We start from the raw sequence: 19,043 nt of genomic DNA, 5'->3' as shown, positions 1-19,043 counted from the left end.
TACTACAGTAAGATTTCACCTACTACCTCCTTGCTTAAGGAGCTACGCCAACAAGTTTCACAATTTAAATTCCCCTTTTCCAGATAAGGAATTGTCTGTCTATACAAGAAACAATCTTGTTACAGAATTCTAACATCCAGTTCTCAAGAATTGGATGGATTTTGAAACTGATGATTAGTCAAGGCACAAATATTCCCCAAATACATTATATCATAAAATACATTATATCTTTGACATGTGGTGGGCTGAAACGGAAGAGTTTTGCAAGAAGATGGTTCAAGGAATATTGTCATCTACTATACTAATGCCAATGTACCTATGGATTCTCCTGTATACTGTCTTTAATATTGTACCAGGTGTGCTCCCTGGAAAGGGTTGCTAAATTAGTTTATGTTTGTCACCCGAAATTTTAGGAGATACCTTTGAAACTAGAATAACTGGGGACATTATGGGATAAACTTTTATTAGTTAAACCAGGGATCAGCAACCTTTTTCAGCCATGGGTCAGTCCACCATCCCTCAGACCATGTGGTGGGCTGGACTATATTTTGGGGAAGGGGGGAAATGAACGAATTCCTATGCCCCACAAATAACCCAGAGATGCATTTTAAATAAAAGCACACATTCTACTCATGTAAAAACACCAGACAGGCCCCACAAAAAATAACCCAGAGACGCATTTTAAATAAAAGGACACATTCTACTCATGTAAAAACACACTGATTCCTGGACCGTCTGCGGGCTGGATTTAGAAAGCAGTTAGGCCGCATCTGGTCCACATGCCTTAGGTTGCCCACCCCTGAGTTAAACTGATGGCTCCACATGAATTTGTTGCCCGCTAATTGTTTTCATAAAGAACTTCTTGTCATTGGATGATAAACAATTCAAATGTTTAATGTAGAAACATGTCCCTTTATATTGAGTGTATGTTTTAACTTACGGGGTGCTGACTTGATTTTACTATTTGAGGTGTCTTGCTGCTTACTAGATCTATAACATTTCAATAGGCAAGTACGTCTTGATTCTTCTGTTTTCAATTCTAGAGAATGATAAGAAGACACTGACTAGCTGTGCCTTCCTAACCACTATGTTGGTGCAAATGATGCAGAAAAAGTATTAGCTGTAGCTAAAATGTGTAAATGAGGCATAGACCTCTGGCTCGGAGTCATCATAAGTTCCTAATGCGGTCTTTAGTGCCAGACCCTAGTTGAAAAATCAGCTGCTACTTAACATAATGCCAGGTGGTCTGGACATAAGGAAGCGTGACCTAATTGTGGGTTTTGACTCAGGCTTCAGTCCTGAAACTGCTTATTTGTGAATGATCCTGTAGCTTATTTTGCAGTAATTTAACATGTTTTTCATTAATGCAGTGAATTATATAAGAAGAACATGCACATCACTTGTATCATTACTCCTCTAAAATCAAACTTCAGTGCCCCTATGCCTATCAGTTTGGATGTGAAATGGAGCTATCTGAAAGCAAGATATTTCTGCAAACTCTGCAGACTTCCTGTGTGTGCAGAACCCTAACCCTAACCCCCCCCCCCCAATTCCAAACAATAACCTATGACCAGGTACTTATGGAATATTGAAAAGCTCCAAATGTTTAGTGAAGGGAAGGGAAGGGAAGGGAAGGGAAGGGAAGGGAGGGAGGGAGGAAGGAAGGAAGGAAGGAAGGAAGGAAGGAAGGAAGGAAGGAGGGAGGGAGGGAGGGAAGAAAAGAAGGAACTGGAGAAGGGGAGAAAGATTTGCATGAGCCCCTAATATTCTGAAAGTGGACATTAAGATTGGATGGGGGCCATCATAAGATAAAAAAGAACTGCCCTGCCATGTCATATACATGGATATTACAGAAGGGAAGAAAGTGACAGTCACATCCTGTTTAAAAAAATAAAATAAAAAATCCACATTCTCTAGACCTTGCCCACCCAGGTAGCAATAAATCTTCAGGTTTGGGAATGATGAATGATGAATGGCTATTGAAAATTATTGGAATAATGAAAGCAGTGCGCTCTTGGTACTTTCATTTTACTTTTTTTACAAAACGTTTGGTTGAGTTTTTCATTCATAACTAAATCAATATGCACCTTACTTTGATACTGAGATTATAAACGTCTAGCTGAGCCTAATAAAACACACTGGAGATGATAAATTATCCTCGAATATATATTGTATGTTATGTTCCTTAGTTACGAACCTCTTGTTTCACATCCTGTTTTGTAGCATGCTGGGGCCAGCTGTGACCTTCAAAGTGCACTCAAATGTCTTCAATATCACCACAGCCGATGTTGCCAAAGCAGCAGGTAAGAATCCTTATTGTCAAATGCACCCTTTTCTCCACCCACCATTGAATTTAGAAAGACAGTCTCAGACAACAAGAAGGGTCCTTATCACTAGAAGATTGACATTTAATGAAACAGACATTTGAAGGGGTGGTAGCCTAAATGGAAAACTTAAGTGTAGCATCTCCAACTCAATTAAAACTGCCTGACACTTCCTTATTTGTAAAAGAACCGAACTGAGCAGAGAATGAGGCCTGGATTTTTATATTGAAAGAAAGCCCACAGTGTTGTGTTTGAAAGAGAGAAAACGTACAGTTCTTAAATGAATATTTGACATCAGCAGGTTCCAGCTAGTGTAGCTGTACAGCACAAAAGAAGTATGACTACAATTAAGCCTTTATTTCTGGACTTCGGAATTGGCTATAAACGTATTTGTGCTGTCAAGTTAATTTGACAATTCCCATGACCCAGAGATGGTAAGCATTGCAGATCAACAACGAACGTCCTCCTCCAAAAGAGCCATGGCAGTGCAGTGCGGATTTGATTATAGTCATTTTGGAGTCTAGCCTTGATTGTAAATTGTTTTGCTGACCTGAAATCGTGCCTAGAATTCCACTCGGAGGCCCAAGGTTTGTTGCTGCCCTAGGTGAATTAAAAGTTTGCTGCTTCCTCACCTTCTCCCTGTACCTTGTCCTGTGCTGACCAGCTTAACAATGTCACATTAAAAGATTAAGAGCTGACCTGGGTATTATTTTCTCATCTCCCCGTTTAATGTTCCTTCCCCAGAATAACCTCTCTCCCCAAGACATTATCAGAGCTGAGACAGGCACCCCCAAGTGGTTACCTGGTTTACTTTGGTGTCTGGGCAAGCTCTGTGCTGTAACTTTGCCCGGGGTAACTCAAATGCGCTTTTAATGAGTAAGAACAAATGATCAAACTGGTTTGAAATTGTCGCTTATATAATCTCATGGGAGCTTCCTATGGCAAAAATACTATGCCATGAAAAGTACCGTGGATTGAATGTATGTACAGTAGATTGAATATCTTGGCGCTCAACTGTTCCACAAGTAACCTAGGAGGTAATACAGTGTGGTATTAAGTTAACCTGTAAAAGGTAAAGGGTAAAGGGACCCCTGACCATTAGGTCCAGTCCTGACCGACTCTGGGGTTGCGGCGCTCATCTCGCTTTATTGGCCGAGGGAGCTGGCGTACAGCTTCTGGGTCATGTGGCCAGCATGACTAAGCCGCTTCTGGTGAACCAGAGCAGCGCACAGAAACGCTGTTTACCTTCCCGCTGAAGTGGTACCTATTTATCTACTTGCACTGTGTGCTTTCAAACTGCTAGGTTGGCAGGAGCAGGGACAAAGCAACGGGAGATCACCCCGTCGCAGGGATTCGAACCACTGACCTTCTGATCAGCAAGCCCTAGGCTCTGTGGTTTAACCCACAGCGCCACCCGCGTCCCTAAGTTAACCTGTAGATTTGTGCATTTGTAAGCATAGTCTATTGGCACACGGCGGGAGGCAATCCTAGCAGGGTGTGGAGGGCAAAGGCAGTGGCAAGTAGTAGTTGCCGCCTGCCCTATCTCTTTTGCTATGAGCAGCAGTGTCACTGTTGCTGGGATGATATCGCCAACACTCTGACCCCCAGCTGCCAGTGAAGTCAATGTGTATGATAGTACTCAAGTGCATTAGACAGCTGTGCGTGTACCCTTTATCAACCTCCACTGTACGTGTGTCTGTCTCCTAACAAAAGCTCCATGTACCCTTACCAACTTACAGAACAATGTTGCTTAGGAATATGAAGCACAACACAGTGAAGACGCAGTGCTGTCCATTTCTCTTAATTTCAGTTGCAGAGTTTAAGCATGCACTTAACTTCCTCCAGAAATTAATTGGGTTTGAGTGGGTTTAACTCTGCCTCCACCAGTATGGTTGGGCAGATACTTGGAGCTGCCTTGTTGACAGTAATGTCACCACAGGCTACCTGGGTGAGGCTGAGAAGGGGCAGGGTGGCAGCAAGGTTTGTGCTGTGTGTGTGACCCATGGGAGTGATGGATTGGCTCTGCCAGTGTAGCCATGCAACCCTAAGCAGACCTTGGGGGTCTCAAATTTCAGTGGTGCCCTGTGCGATGCTAGAATTTGGCACCCCCTGCGTCTCGACTTCCATTCCACATCGTAGTTCCAGTGCCCTTGTGGCACCCCCAAGGCTCTGCAACCAGTGTGACTGGTCACACTCTCCTAAATCCGCTTCTGCCTAAAGTCATCACCTCCCTACCCCAACCCCATCCAGGTTAGATGTAGCAAAGCCGGTGCCAAGAGGGTGGTCCTACCACACTTGCCACTATTTGTTGACTGGATTATGGTCCTGGTGGGGTTTTTTTAATAAATGCACTGGGTATCACCAATTAAAGTGCTTTAAAATCGTCCTCTTTGAGGTATTCTGTATATATGCCATTGACTGAGGTGCAGCTACTTCATTTGAATTCAGGACATGTACTTCTTTTGTGCCCCGTGAAGACAAATGCTTGTTTAGTTTTAGTACATTGGTTTGTCTTAGGCAGTGGAATTCCTTCTAGGAACTCAATATCCATTCTAGGGTCGACAATGCTTAAGGGAAGAATAATTTACTTGTTGTTTACGAAATCCCAGTTCACAAAACCTGTAGGTTTTTAAAATATAACTTTTATATGCATCTCGGTAATTTACCCTCCGCCTAAAGGACAAGCTTTGTAATCCTGTCGTGTCTCTTTGGAGTTGATTGCACTGAGTGGTAGAGAAGGAGTAGAGGACGGAAGGGCAACATTTAAGAGTTTCAAGAAATAGTTCATATTGCCAACATATCTGTCAGGGGCTCAGGGACTGAGCCACAGGAGAAGGAGGAGATGGAGAGCGAAGGGGAACAATCGGAGGGGAGCGCAGGAGGGTGTGACAGTGACCAGAGAGATTCCCTGAGTCTCTCCAGCGAATCAGAAGATTCCCAGAAGGAGGCCCCCAGGGTCAGGGCAAAGGGGGCCAGTGGGGAGTCGCCAAGCGGCAGCTGGAAATCAGGGCTAGCTTCCCCACCAGAGCGCAGCGGGGGGGGGGAGAATCCCACAGGTTAGAACAAAAGCCTCCTCCTGCAGGAGGAGAGAGTGAGGCAGGACTGACCACGCCTCCGTCAGAGAGTGGAGGGGCGGAGGAGAGAGCAGGGCCGTCCAGCCTCCCTGAAGGAGAAAGCAGTGAAGGGAGCAGTGTAGCCGTTAGGAGGAAAGTGGGCGGCTGGGCGCGCGCGCCAAGTTCAAATGTAGAGGCGCGAGGGACAGCAGAAAATCCGGATTGGGAGCCAGGTCCCAAAGCCCGCCGGAGACAGGGGGAGGAGTCAGAAGAATCCGCCTCCGAAGAGTCCAGGAGGGTTGGGACCCCAGAGGGCAGGAGGACCCGGAGGCGAAAGGAGCAGAGGGAGGAAAGGAAGACGTGGAGCAAAGCTCGGGTATTGAACTGGTGTAAAGGAGGGGCGGATTCAGACGGGACTTCGCCGGTCTAAGGACTCAGACGTAGCGCTGCGCGCCACGGATGTCAAACCAACAATGAACCACAATAAAGACTTTTGTTTATAAAGAGCAACTGGCGTTGGTCCTTTGTGAGCTGGGACCTGAGGCAGCCGCTGACAATATCAAATTTCGTTTCTTTGGCTATGAAAGTCATATTGTTATATACTGAGCTTGGATCCTAGAACAATATGCAGGTAGGATCCTAGAAGGCAGCAACCTGATTGGTCTGCAGGAACTGCCCAATCAAGCTCCAGGAGGAAGTGAATCAGCAACCTGATTGGCCTGCAGGAACAGTCCAAACAGGCTCCAGGAGGGGAGTTGAATCAGCCAATCACACGGGACCCATTGTGTAAATAATGTATCTATAGCCAGAGTCTTTGGGGGAAAGCACTCACTCACTGTTTACCATGAGCTGAAATAAAGAGCATGAAATCAACACTCAACTCCGAGTATATTTCACATATGCATTATAGCAAATGCAGTCATAAAAACAAAATAACCCACACATTCCATGGACATATATATTAATACTGAATGGCAACCAGTAAGGGGGTGGGGGAATATAGTCATATAGCACCCCTTCCAACTTCACACCCTCACTGCCCCCTGATTACTTTGCTGGGATCTATAGTTCTGTGCCAGAATGTGACTATATAGTCCAGAAGGGACTCTGGTAAAGAACAATTTCCAGCTGTCTCTGCCTTCTCTATGGTGTTGGGAACTGACGCTCCAAGATTTATTTTGGAGCAGGAGCGATGATGTCATCTGTCGAAACACCAGGGAAATTTATGGGTCCTCCTTGCTCTAGCCGGTGAATGAGACAAGAACGAGGCTTCCGTATTTTGCTCTTTGTGGGACACATTAACACAGAGGAAATCTGAGAATGAGGAAAATAGTCAAACTGTGATACTTGCTCCCCCTGTTTCTGATGGGGTTCTTGTTTCATGCTAGCAACTTATATGGTAAAAACTTCTTTGGAAGATTGTTTGCATTTCTGATTTAATGGCTGCATTAAACATCTCTTCACTGACTGTCACTTTATCTTAATCAATTGGGCATTATGCTAATATTTGGGTGTGGCTGTGTGTCAACACAGCTCCTTGTATTTTTGGACCTTGTGGTGTGGACATGCGGAGCTCCTACAGTTCAACATTTGCCACACCACTGCTGCGCCTTTACCTCCCATGTCGTCCCTGTTTGGCAGAAGGAAGGTTCCTGTCTTGGGACTAGATCCCCATCAAAATGCATAAACTCCATTTCCTCTCTCCCCTCCAGGTGCTTATTACAGCCAATATTGTAGAGAGCTGTAAAAGTAATTTAAAAGCAAACCAAGCAAAGAAGAAATATTTAGTATGCCTTCTGATAATGTTCATGGCATTCCTCTCCCTGTCCCTTTGCTCCTTTTCAGAACTAGAAGACATGCAACTTGGTAGTTATTGTCAAAGTTTCTCCCTATACGAGACAGTCCTGTAGGTCCCACAGATATATTGTAAGTGTAATTATAACTTAAGTAATTGCTCCGCATATAGAAGTTGCTTTTGGGAATCCTATCCTTAAATAGTCTAACTGTCTGCAAATTATCTTTAACAGAAGCTTGTCACCTAGGGATATAAGCTGTTCATAGAAGTTTTCAAGGAAACAAAAAAGCCCATTAAGATTGCCTTGGCATAGTCAATAATTAAAGTGATAATGCATGAAAATGATAAAAACTCAAAGCCTCTACCATTTCCCCCCTCATTCTCTCTCTTCTCTCTCTCCCATCCAGAATTAAAATATTCACTCTATATGGCCTTGAAATGCTCTGTTTTGTTTTTATGACAGAACTTGCCCATTGTGTAATACAATTGGTTTCCAAGCATCCAGCTTGATGCAGTGTAGCTTTTTTTTTTTAGGCATAATGGCTAAGTATATTGTTTTGTGCTTGCCTTTCCCAAGTTGTAATAAGTTCAGGGTAGTCTTTATGGCAAATTGGGTTAAACCACAGAGCCTAGGACTTGCCGATCAGAAGGTTGGCGGTTCGAATCCCCGTGACAGGGTGAGCTCCCATTGCTCGGTCTCTGCTCCTGCCAACCTAGCAGTTCGAAAGCACGTCAAAGTGCAAGTAGATAAATAGGTACCGCTCTAGCGGAAAGGTAAACGGCATTTCCGTGCGCTGCTCTGGTTCACCAGAAGCGGCTTAGTCATGCTGGCCACATGACCTGGAAGCTGTACACAGGCTCCCTCGGCCAATAAAGCGAGATGAGCGCTGCAACCCCAGAGTCAGCCACGACTGGACCTAATGGTCAGGGGTCCCTTTACCTTTACCTTGTTTGGAAGGGGGGGAATTGTGGAAATAGCATGGTATCCTTGTAATAATAATAAAATTCATTTACAAATGTAGAGGTAGAGCAGTCATTACTCAAAGAGCAGGCACATGGGCAGGCAGCAAAGGTTCCAGAATTAGAAATAGAGCACTGAGATACCCAAAAGTCTTTTTCGTAATGGCTCAGTCGGTTAGAGCGTGATGCTGATAACGCCAAAGTTGCAGAGTTGATCCCCGTATGGTACAGCTGCATATTCCTGCATTACAGGGGGTTGGACTAGATGATCCTCACGGTCCCTTCCAACTCTACAAGTCTATGATAAATCTTATTTATTTATGCAACTCTACCAGACACTGGGCAAAATGAGTCCTTCAGTCAGCCTACACAATCAAATATTAATGCATCATTCAGCTGAAATTAATTGGAGTTACTTCCAAATAAATTTCCAACAATTGGACGGTAAGTCCGATCTTGACTCTTGCTAAAATGAGCAGCACGGATAATATACATTTGAAATGAAACAGTGGACTTTCCACCGCCTTTTATCTGCAAAAATGCCCTGCGGGCAGCTAAGCTCTGGCAGTTTACACCTGCTAGTTATTTGGAAGTTTGCCTGTTCATATGCACCTTTGAAGAATATGGCCACAACTTTTTGGATGGGTAACAAGAACATTATAAAGCTACAAATGATTGAAAAAATCGCTTTAAAGCATGCATAGGCGACATCTGCTAATTCTTTGTGCAATGGTGCCTAATTTGGCCTCGTTCCTTAAGTGGCATCGCAGTGCCATTTCCCCATGTTTAGTTTCACTAATAATCATTAGCTAAAGGACTTAGTGCAGTCACACTGCTACTAAAACAGTTGGCACAAGAGTGATGAAGCCAAGTGAGGAACTGAAACCTTAATCCTCATTATAATAATATGATTGGACATGGTACCTGAGAGCTGCTTCCTGTAAAATGCGAGCGGCTGTAACTTGAGCTCTGGTCAGTGGTGGCCAACATATAAAACGCAGGTCACATGCTTTAAGTTGCTTTGTTTCCTGCAGGCTCTTTTAGCAGCCCTGGGCATATTGGATTTATTTCCCCTCTTGTTAAGCTATTAATATTAAAGCCTGCTTTTATATAAATATGTCCAAAGCGGCTTACAGCAGAACACAAAATACTATAAAGCAAATCCATACTATCGAAACACTTAACAGCTACATCTTGATTTTTCTGCTAAGTATCAATCCAACACATCTGCAAAACTGAAACTGGGTCCAAGATTGAGGAAAGGCATGCCGATATTAAAAGTGTTTTTCCTTATCATGGAAAGGATGAAAGAGATGAGTTGATCTCCTTACATTTAAAGAGATGCTTTCTGCTGGTACACAACAGCTGTGCAGGATTGTATCGCTCATATCAAAATCATAGAATTGTGGAGGTGGAAGGGACCACAAGCCTCATCTAGTCCAACCCCTTGCAAGGCAGGATTTTTTTGCCCAAGGTGGGGCTCGAACCCACAACCTTGAGATTAAGAGTCTTGTGCTCTACCAATCAAAATTGGAACAGGGATTCTCCTCCCCATCATCCCATGCAAGATTTCGAATAGGAAAACAAGTTTTTATGGAACTTTGAAGATACGATGTTGAAATTTACTATAGATACAAGTGCATACTGTATATTGAAGTTGTTGTTGTTTTAAACGCCTCAAGTTGTTTCAGTTTGGAGGTAAATGTTTCACAATGACCACACCATAGGGAAAATGCATACATACCATGTATGCACTGTGCACAGATTAATGTACTTGCATCAAATAAAATAAATGGAGGTTTATATTGTCTCCTTTGGGACTGTGCCAGTGTGAGCAACAGGTATTGCTTTGTTTGCTGAACAGCAGCCTGCACTGCTGTATCCTAAAGTGAGTTTTCAAAAAGCAGCTTGGGATTATATGGTTCTCATCAATTTGGGCCGCCAATTGTTCAGGTTGTTACGCAATCTAAACACAGACATTTTTGGCAAAGAACAGTCGAGCAAAGTATATTCCAAGGAGCTTCTTCAGTGTAAAATGTTGTGTATGACCCCTCTGCTGACAACCTTTGAACTTTTCATGGACAGCAATGATATGTGTGCCTCTACACTTACATAGTCAGGATTGTCCATATTAATGCAAGCAAAGAATATGAGTAATTAATACCATGATAATGAGGGAGGCTTTGAGATGCAGATGAACCTAAAACGTTGGATGCATCCAGACGTAGCTTGCGGTGAACAATGGGGTGCAGAATACTAGTGAAGCCTCATTTCATAAAGCCTAGCTATCTGGAATATTTGCTCATTAGAATTCATTTTGCGCACCTTGATTTCAGAGCAGCTATGCAAAACCGCTCCCATTGATTTGTAAGATGGCGGCGCGCATAGACGCTGCGGCTTAGTGCTCTCCCTTAGCGTTTTGTTTTGTTTTTATTATTTTTACTTGGTCTGAGTATGTCTGACCGGGCAAGAAAGATTTACAGCAGGCAGGAACTTCTGAAGGTCGGGTTACAGTGTGAACAAGCTGTAAGAGCTGATTATTTTCGCCCAGATAACGTTCCTGTGGGAGTAGCCAGGCCACCGGGCTCTCCATGGATTACTATGCCTCCAGGGAGGAGGCGAAGGCGGCTTAGAGACAGGAGGCAAAGGCGGGGTTGTCGGGCTGGCGTCCTGGTAAGATTGCAGAGGAGTCCATCTAAACCACCACTCCCTAGCATATTTCTTGCTAATGTGAGATCTCTTGCCAACAAGATGGATGAATTGAGGCTGCAGGCAGCAAAGAATAGCCTTGTAAAAGATTGCTGCGTTTTATTTGTCATTGAGACATGGCTTCAACCGTCCATACCAGACACAGCTATTCAGTTGGAAGGCTGTGCGGTACATCGTCATGACCGAGGCATGGACTTCGGAAAAACCAAAGGAGGGGGGCTGTGTGTATATGTGAACAAATGCTGGTCCAATAATTCTAAGACTGTGGGCAGTCACTGTTCACCGGATTTGGAATATGTGGCTGTTAAATGTAGACCAGCCTATCTCCCTAGGGAGTTCACAGCTGTTATGTTAACTGGTGTGTACGTGCCACCAGATGCCAATGCCAACTTGGCTTTGGGATGCCTGCAGAGCCTTATCAGCAGCCAGCAAGACAAGTATCCTGAAGCTGTGCACATCATTGCGGGAGACTTCAACCATGTTGAACTTAAAACAGTGCTCCCAACGCTCTATCAGCATGTGAAATGTCCCACAAGAGGGGACAAGACACTGGATAAAGTTTATTCGAATGTAAATCACGGCTATAGGGCTTTACAGCTGCCACACTTGGGCCAGTCCGACCATATGTCTCTGTTCCTGGTACCAGCATATATCCCACTCAGGAAACGGGCTCCCACAATATTAAAATCTGTTAAAATCTGGCCTGAAGGTGCTATTCACCAGCTGCAGGACTGCTTTGAGAGAACCAATTGGGATATTTTCGATCGTTCAGACCTGGAGGAGCACACGGCGGCAGTTCTGTGCTATATCAATCACTGCACAGACACTGTCACAGTAAATAAATCCATCCGGTTTTACCCCAATCAGAAACCCTGGATGAATAGAGAGGTCCAGTGCCTGTTGCGGGAAAGGAACAGGGCTTTCAGGTCAGGCGAGGTGCAGCTTTACAGTGTGGCAAGAGCAAACTTGAAGAGGGGTATTCGACGGGCAAAACTGGATTATAGGCTGAGGATTGAGGATAATTTAAGGAGCAACAACACAAGACAGATGTGGCAGGGGATTCAGCATATTACCAACTACAAACCTAACCTTGGTGCTGTCGACGGTGACCCTTTGCTGGCGGAGGAGCTTAACCTCTTCTTTGCTCGCTTCGAGAAGGAGCCACCTGAGACGCCGGTATTACAGCCACCAGCCCATAGGGGCCCCTCATTCACGGTAGAGGAGCATGAGGTGAGACAGGTATTGAGGATGGCGAATCCGAGGAAGGCGGCTGGACCTGATGGCATCACTGGAAAGGTGTTGAAGGGCTGTGCGGATCAGCTGGCGAGGGTCTTTACTAAGATCTTCAACAAGTCCTTACACCAGTCTATTGTCCCACCCTGCCTGAAGTCGTCAACTATTGTCCCTCTGCCTAAAAAATCCACAATCAGTAGTTTGAATGACTACAGACCAGTTGCGCTGACTCCAATCATCATGAAGTGTTTTGAGAAACTGGTGCGCCGTCACATTATTTCCTGTCTTCCATCAACTTTTGACAACTACCAGCTTGCATACAGGGCAAATAGATCCACAGAAGACGCTATTACCACCACTCTCCATGCTGCTCTGTCCCATCTGGAGCAGCCGGGGAGTTATGTGAGGCTGCTGTTTGTGGATTTTAGCTCTGCTTTTAACACTATCCTCCCCCATAGACTGGTGTCCAAGCTAGAGGCGATTGGACTCTCCAACTCCACCTGTCTCTGGGTTTTGGATTTTTTGTCAGAACGTCCTCAGAGGGTTAGAGTAGGGTCACATATGTCCACAGCCCTTAGCCTTAACACCGGCTCACCACAGGGTTGTGTGTTGAGTCCCCTGCTCTATGCTCTCTATACGTATGACTGTACAGCCATCTATTCCAGTAACAAAATCATCAAGTTTGCTGATGACACTACGGTGGTAGGGCTCATTTCAGGAGGGGATGAGTCCGCCTATCGGGACGAGGTGGAGCGGCTCTGTGTTTGGTGTGGAGAGAACAATCTGGCTCTTAATACGGCTAAGACCAAGGAATTGGTGGTGGATTACAGGGAAAAAAAGGCGGACATTCAGCCCTTGTATATCAACGGGGAACGGGTGGAGAGGGTGGCGGAATTCAGGTTTTTGGGAGTAACTATCGATCAGGGCATGACTTGGAGCGCAAATACCACTGCTCTGGTGAAGAAGGCCCAGCAGAGAATTTATTTCCTCAGACTTTTAAAGAAGAACAATCTGAGTGAGAGACTGCTGGTGTCCTTCTACCGAGGCTCCATAGAGAGCATTCTTACATACTGTATTTGTGCTTGGTTCTCCAGTTGTACAGCTAGGGAGAGGAAGGTGCTCCAGAAGGTCATAACCACAGCCCAAAGGATTATTGGTCATCCTCTCCCATCTTTGGAAGAACTGTACGGTTCCCGTTGTCTTAGGAAAGCAAACAACATCCTGCAGGATTCATCTCACCCGGGATACAGTCTGTTTGCACTACTGCCTTCTGGCAGGAGATATAGAAACATCAAGTCAAGGACAAATAGACTGAAAAACAGTTTCTATCCAAGAGCTGTGGCCTTTTTGAACGCTGTAACTCGATAGTGTGACCTGGGAGTTTGATGGGTGTGGGTGTGGGTGTGGCTGGAATGTGGTTTGTTTGGTTGTTGTTGTTGTTTTGCTTTTGTTGTTTTTAAGGGATGGCATCCAATTTCGTTGCACTTGTGCAATGTTGCACTTGTGTAATGACAATAAAGAATCTGAAATCTGAAATCTGAAATTGATGCAAATGTATACATTAAATGTGTACCAGCAAGAATACTAATGTGTACTTAAGAAAGTCGTTTCATATCTCCAAGCTCCAGTTTAACAGTTTGCAAAAGTGAGTCTTCATGAAACCAAATAAATATATTGTTAGGCGGGGAGAGTAAATAAAGTAAATGTGAAGAACATAATAAGAGTCTGTTGCATCAGGTCGGTGGGCCGTCTAAGGCAGCATTTTGTTCTCACAGTGGCCAAACCATAGAAAGCCAGGACCTTAGCGCAGCAGCTATCTCACTTGTGGGAATTCTTGATTGAAAGTTAGTAGAGGACAAATGTATGTAAGGTATAATTACATGAATTGCTCCCAGCTCATTTCCTTACCTGATCTAACAGCCAGAAAAATGGTGACAGCAATCACAGAGCTGGAAGACTCATCTAGTGGTTCTTTCTATCTACCTCCTTTAGTGATGGCAGGTTTGATTGGCAGGATATCATGCAGCTAATATTTAATATCCCATTAAAAACTGCGACAGACTGGCAACAAATTTTTCTATGCCAGACTTAAGAAGGCGCCTCCTGGCAAAGCTTTCTACTTGTTTTAGATCAGTAACAAGCAAAGGTGGGCAGAAGCGCACCAGCATTACTCCTTCCTAAACATCTAGGTAATTACTTTTGACAAGTGTTTGCTGGAGAGAAGGTCATAACTGTCAGCATATAAGATCTATGCTAATCTGCTCAGCTGGAGAAGACTCAGGTAGCTAATGTTTTTGTAATTAGAAGTTGTGGGAGCCATTTTACAACGTTGCGGCTTTGCATTGAGAAAAATGGCGCCACTAATACGGTGCAATTTCACTTGCTAAAGTTTACATGGCTGCTTCATTTGGAGGTGGGGCAGAGGCGGGTCTTAGCTTGCATGCTCCATGTTTAGGAAATAATTGGTAAATGAAATATTATGCTCGATCCATAACTGGACTTTCTAAGATTATCTTTCCCCCCTGTGTTATTTCTTTCTCTTTTGGGCTCTCTTTTTTTGCATAGCACTTCAGTATAAGAAACCATGTACAATCATGTAAATAACCAAGTGTGACAATTGCGTGCACACGTTTTGCTCAGGTTTTTTTTTAAATAAAAAAAAAATTGAAGGGCCTTTTATCTCCTCTTCCAGCTGTTCTGCTCCCAATCACCACCCAGAAGAAAGGAGCAAACACAAGCATGTATCCTTCATGCAGGTTTCTCTTAAAGCCCCTTTCAACATTCTGCTTTGAAAAGGAGTAAAATTAAACTCTGCAAAGGCCTGTGTCTGTAGTGGCAGCAGTGAAGAGTGAAACTACTTAATAATTTTTTGTGGTTTCATGTTTGTTGGGTGCTTCCTTTGCATGTTTTTTTTATTGAAACTTTTCATCATATAATACAATCAAAAAGTAAAACTAAAATGAAAGAAAAAGGAAAGAGAAAGAAAATACAGATCCCTCTTTCAAGGGTAGATCTTAACCCTTGTCTCACACAGAAGGGGCCGCACCCTCCCAGCTCACACATGGGAGCTTCCCTTTCTTCTGCCAACTTCCCATCCTGGGAGATTTTCCCAGGTAAGTTTTCCATAGTAAAATTTATGGAGTCTGCCTATATGTTTGATGTTGCAGTTGTTGTTGCTGTTGTTGTTATGCCCCGCCCATCTGTCACAAGTCATTACAGTGGTACCTCGGGTTAAGTACTTAATTTGTTCCAGAGGTCCGTACTTAACCTGAAACTGTTCTTAACCAGAAGCACCACTTTAGCTAATGGGGCCTCCTGCTGCCGCCGCGCCGCCTGATTTCTGTTCTTATCCTGAACCAAAGTTCTTAACCTGAAGCACTATTTATAGGTTAGCGGAGTGTGTAACCTGAAGCGTATGTAACCCGAGGTACCACTGTATAAGACAGGGATTGCCAATGTGCCACGTGTGCCCATGAGTACTAATAGTTTCAGTAAACATCCCTGCAAAAATCCACAATACACAAAAGACTTTTTGCTTTTCTTGCCCAGTTCCTGGCTCAGCCTCTGCTACACTGAGCGCAGCCCTTTAAACACGCCCACATTGCCTTGGATGCTCACCCCTCCCATCTATTCTGAAGAAATATGCCACTTGGCCCAAGAAGGTTGGTGACACCACCACCCCACCCCACCCCGTTATAAGAAGGAAAATTCCAACAGCTAACAGGAAACTTTGCATGAACAATGCATTCACCATGGAGGAAGTTGGTGGAAGGATGTGTCTTCTGACAGTTACAGGGCAACTTGTATGCTTCATTTAATCAGTGACACATCAAAACATCTATGCCCGATAGCAAAGATTCCCCCGGACTATTTAATAATAATAAAAAAGAATGCAGCTGGAAAACATGGCCAGGCTTTGGCTCCGTTGTGTTTCTTGGATTTGTGCCCCATTGCGGCATTGTATGATTGGACTGTTCAGGCTAAGAGGTGGCTACTCAGCGTGCAGCATAAAAGTTCTTCTTGCCTTACAGCATGCTAAGAGGGAGGAAAACCCTGGATAACTCAGTTGGTTAAAGCATGGCACTCATAACTCCAAGGTTGCAGGTTTAATCCCAGTATGGGACAGCTGCACATTCAGAAGGTTGGACTAGAGGATGTTCAGGGTTCCCTTCCAACTCTGCAGTTCTATGATACTATGAAAACACAATGGATCCCTTCAGCTAAAGTGTGCAAAGTCCTTTCAGGATGCATTGTCAGTGCATACCCCTAAACATTATGTGAATCTAAGTTTGGCCTCGTTGAGGGGCAGTATTTCAAAATGAGCAGGAAAATGAGAGTACCCTAAACATTTTTTAAGAAAAAAAGCACTGTGCATTGTTCAGATATCCCGATGAATAGTATTCCAGTTCTCTTGCACCAAATAGAAATACAATATAGTCAATAATAGTCCTCCTAAGACATAGTAATATGAAAAAGAGCTGCCCTAGAGTTGGCGGAGATCATGGTGTGGGTTACATTAGCATGCATGTTCTTCCCTGCATCACACAGGTGGATCAATAGGAGGAGAAGTGCGTGATGACACTCTAACACTTATTAACAGTGGATTGTGGCATTATTTCTTTTCGATTTAAATACATTTTGCACTCTATCAACACCTGCCTCATTACAATTGTAAAGTATGAAAAGGTGAAGCTGGCATAAAACAATCCTCCGTGCTCTCAATTACTGAGTTTTCCTGAATAATGAGAATTTTAAAAAACCACGCAGTAACAATACATGTGACACAGCTTCTACTTAAAGACCACTATGTTTTCAATGTAAGGGAAAGGTGTTGATAAAAGCAGAAAAGGCTGCAATCTGTGTAGTTCTTGGATAATTGGGATAATCATTTCTGGGCTTTTAAATAGTGCTTATTTGAGAGGGGCACGGGGTTCTAAGAATGGCACATAACCATGGCATACATCTGACACCTTGAAGAAGTTTGCCATCTTTTCATTACGAAATGGTTTGCCCCCCGGGTGAAGCCTGTAAGTAGAACCAGCGGTATTCTGGTGAAATCTGGCGAGTAATGGGAAGAACCAAGTGAAATCCAGTAGATCATGAATGGAGACAGCTGAAATAGGATGTGTTATGGGTGGAGCTTTTCCCCAGTAGTGATGAGTGAGAGCTGGACCATAAAGAAGGCTGATCGCCGAAGAATGGATGCTTTTGAATTATGGTGCTGGAGGAGACTCTTGAGAGTCCCATGGACTGCAAGAAGATCAAACCTATCCATTCTTAGGGAAATCAGCTGTGAGTGCTCACTGGAAGGACAGATCCTGAAGCTGAGGCTCCAGTACTTTGGCCACCTCATGAGAAGTGAAGACTCCCTGGAAAAGACCCTGATGTTGGGAAAGATGGAGGGCACAAGGAGAAGGGGACGACAGAGGACGAGATGGTTGGACAGTGTTCTTGAAGCTACCAACATGAGTTTGACCAAACTGTGGGAGGCAGTGGAAGACAGGAGTGCCTGGCGTGCTCTGGTCCATGGGGTCACGAAGAGTCGGACACGACTAAACAACAACAGCAATGGGTGGAGCTTAGCAAGGCAGTAGCAGAAACGTGGTACCTAAAAGAGTCTACAGCCACTACATACTTCTACACGACCCCTTTGCTTAGCAACATGTCCTTGTCAGGTCCTGCAAATCAGTCCAACACAATTTGTAATGCAGTTATAAAAGAAAGAACCAGCCAAGTGTACTTAGAGCAGATACCTGCAGAACCTGTAGCAGTGAGGGAACTTTGGCAAAGCCACCTCTTGCATGAACACATGCCCTGGCGTCTTTTAAGGGGAACTCTGGACTTGAGCCCATGCCTATAAGACTGGATCTATGCGCAGCTACAAAAGGGTTGTAAACAGTGAGGATTCCATTAAAAAATAAGCACCCTTTTCATGAATAAATTTGATTGTAAATTTATTTGCAACCCCACACTGAGGGCCATCCTTTAAAGAAGGAGAAAAATGACAAACTAATTGACTGTCTTTTGAGGACAAACTTTGTCATTTCCGAAGCTCTGTTCCATTTTAATATTATTATTTTTTAGGTCATGATTTCTCATGTTTCTAACAGAAGCCAGTTTTCCTTTTTTATCTGTAATTAAATCCACAAGTTGTTATTCTCTGAAGGTCCTTGTGAATTTTGACTTTTACAGAGAGAGACTGGCGGAGGGGGGAGAGAGAGAAAGAAAGAGAGAGAGAGAGAGACTTAAAGAGGTTCCTAATATCAGGGCAGTTAAAAAAAACTAATTTATTATTCATTAATTTGGCTTTCATTATAAAAACACTAATAAAGAATACTTTGCTTAGGTAGTACACCATCATTCTCTACATATTCTGGGAATGAGCTATCCAGATCAAGCCCCTCTGATTCCAATAGAATAGTTTGCTGGAACCAATGCTTTTTTATATATAGGTTTGTGAACAGCAGCTCCTTCACAGCTTGTTTAGGGCATGGCAACAAGCTACAGGTGGGTGAAATGGTGCTACAAGAAAGAGCCAGAAAACTTGCATCTTTTGTATAGTCAGTGGCAGCATGGACCAGAAGAAATCAGCATCAATGTAAACATACAAGTCTTGCAAGACCCTTCAGGTATTGTCTTCATTGTGTTGAATCACAACATCTGGCTTTGGAAAGAAAACCCTGCCCCGGTTTAGCATGGTGTGCATGCAAGAGGTCTCATGCGCAGAAACAATGTATTTGGTCCTCTATATTAGAGCCACAAGGTTCCCAATGCTGGGGGCACGACTGGTAAGCAGGAGGGGCACAGTGAAGCTCAGGGAGGGGCTTCACCCATCTTCCGGCTGACATAGAATCTCTGCTTTGTTAATTACCCATCTACCTGCCCCCTTTGTCTGCTTAACAACCTGGCCATTATCAAGCTGACCTGGGCATAGGAAGCTGAGCTGAGCTATTAAAGGTCTGACTTCCA

The 19,043-nt window shown here is 44.0% G+C and overlaps 1 protein-coding gene across 2 annotated transcripts in view; it reads left to right on the top strand.

Moving 5' to 3' along the window:
• PTPRN2 (protein tyrosine phosphatase receptor type N2) overlaps nt 1-19,043 on the top strand; it is a 647,226-nt gene that overhangs the window by 238,688 nt on the left and 389,495 nt on the right. For both annotated transcript variants that reach the window (XM_028749792.2, XM_028749791.2), the window contains exon 11: nt 2,224-2,303. In XM_028749792.2, the coding sequence (XP_028605625.2) occupies nt 2,224-2,303 (80 nt within the window). The remainder of the gene's footprint in view (nt 1-2,223; nt 2,304-19,043) is intronic.

The sequence above is a fragment of the Podarcis muralis genome, chromosome 12 (genome assembly GCF_964188315.1).
Source record: "Podarcis muralis chromosome 12, rPodMur119.hap1.1, whole genome shotgun sequence".
NCBI classification, from domain to species: Eukaryota; Metazoa; Chordata; class Lepidosauria; order Squamata; family Lacertidae; genus Podarcis; species Podarcis muralis.
Note: the sequence above shows the minus strand (reverse complement) of the source record. Positions and strands in the feature narration are given on the sequence as shown.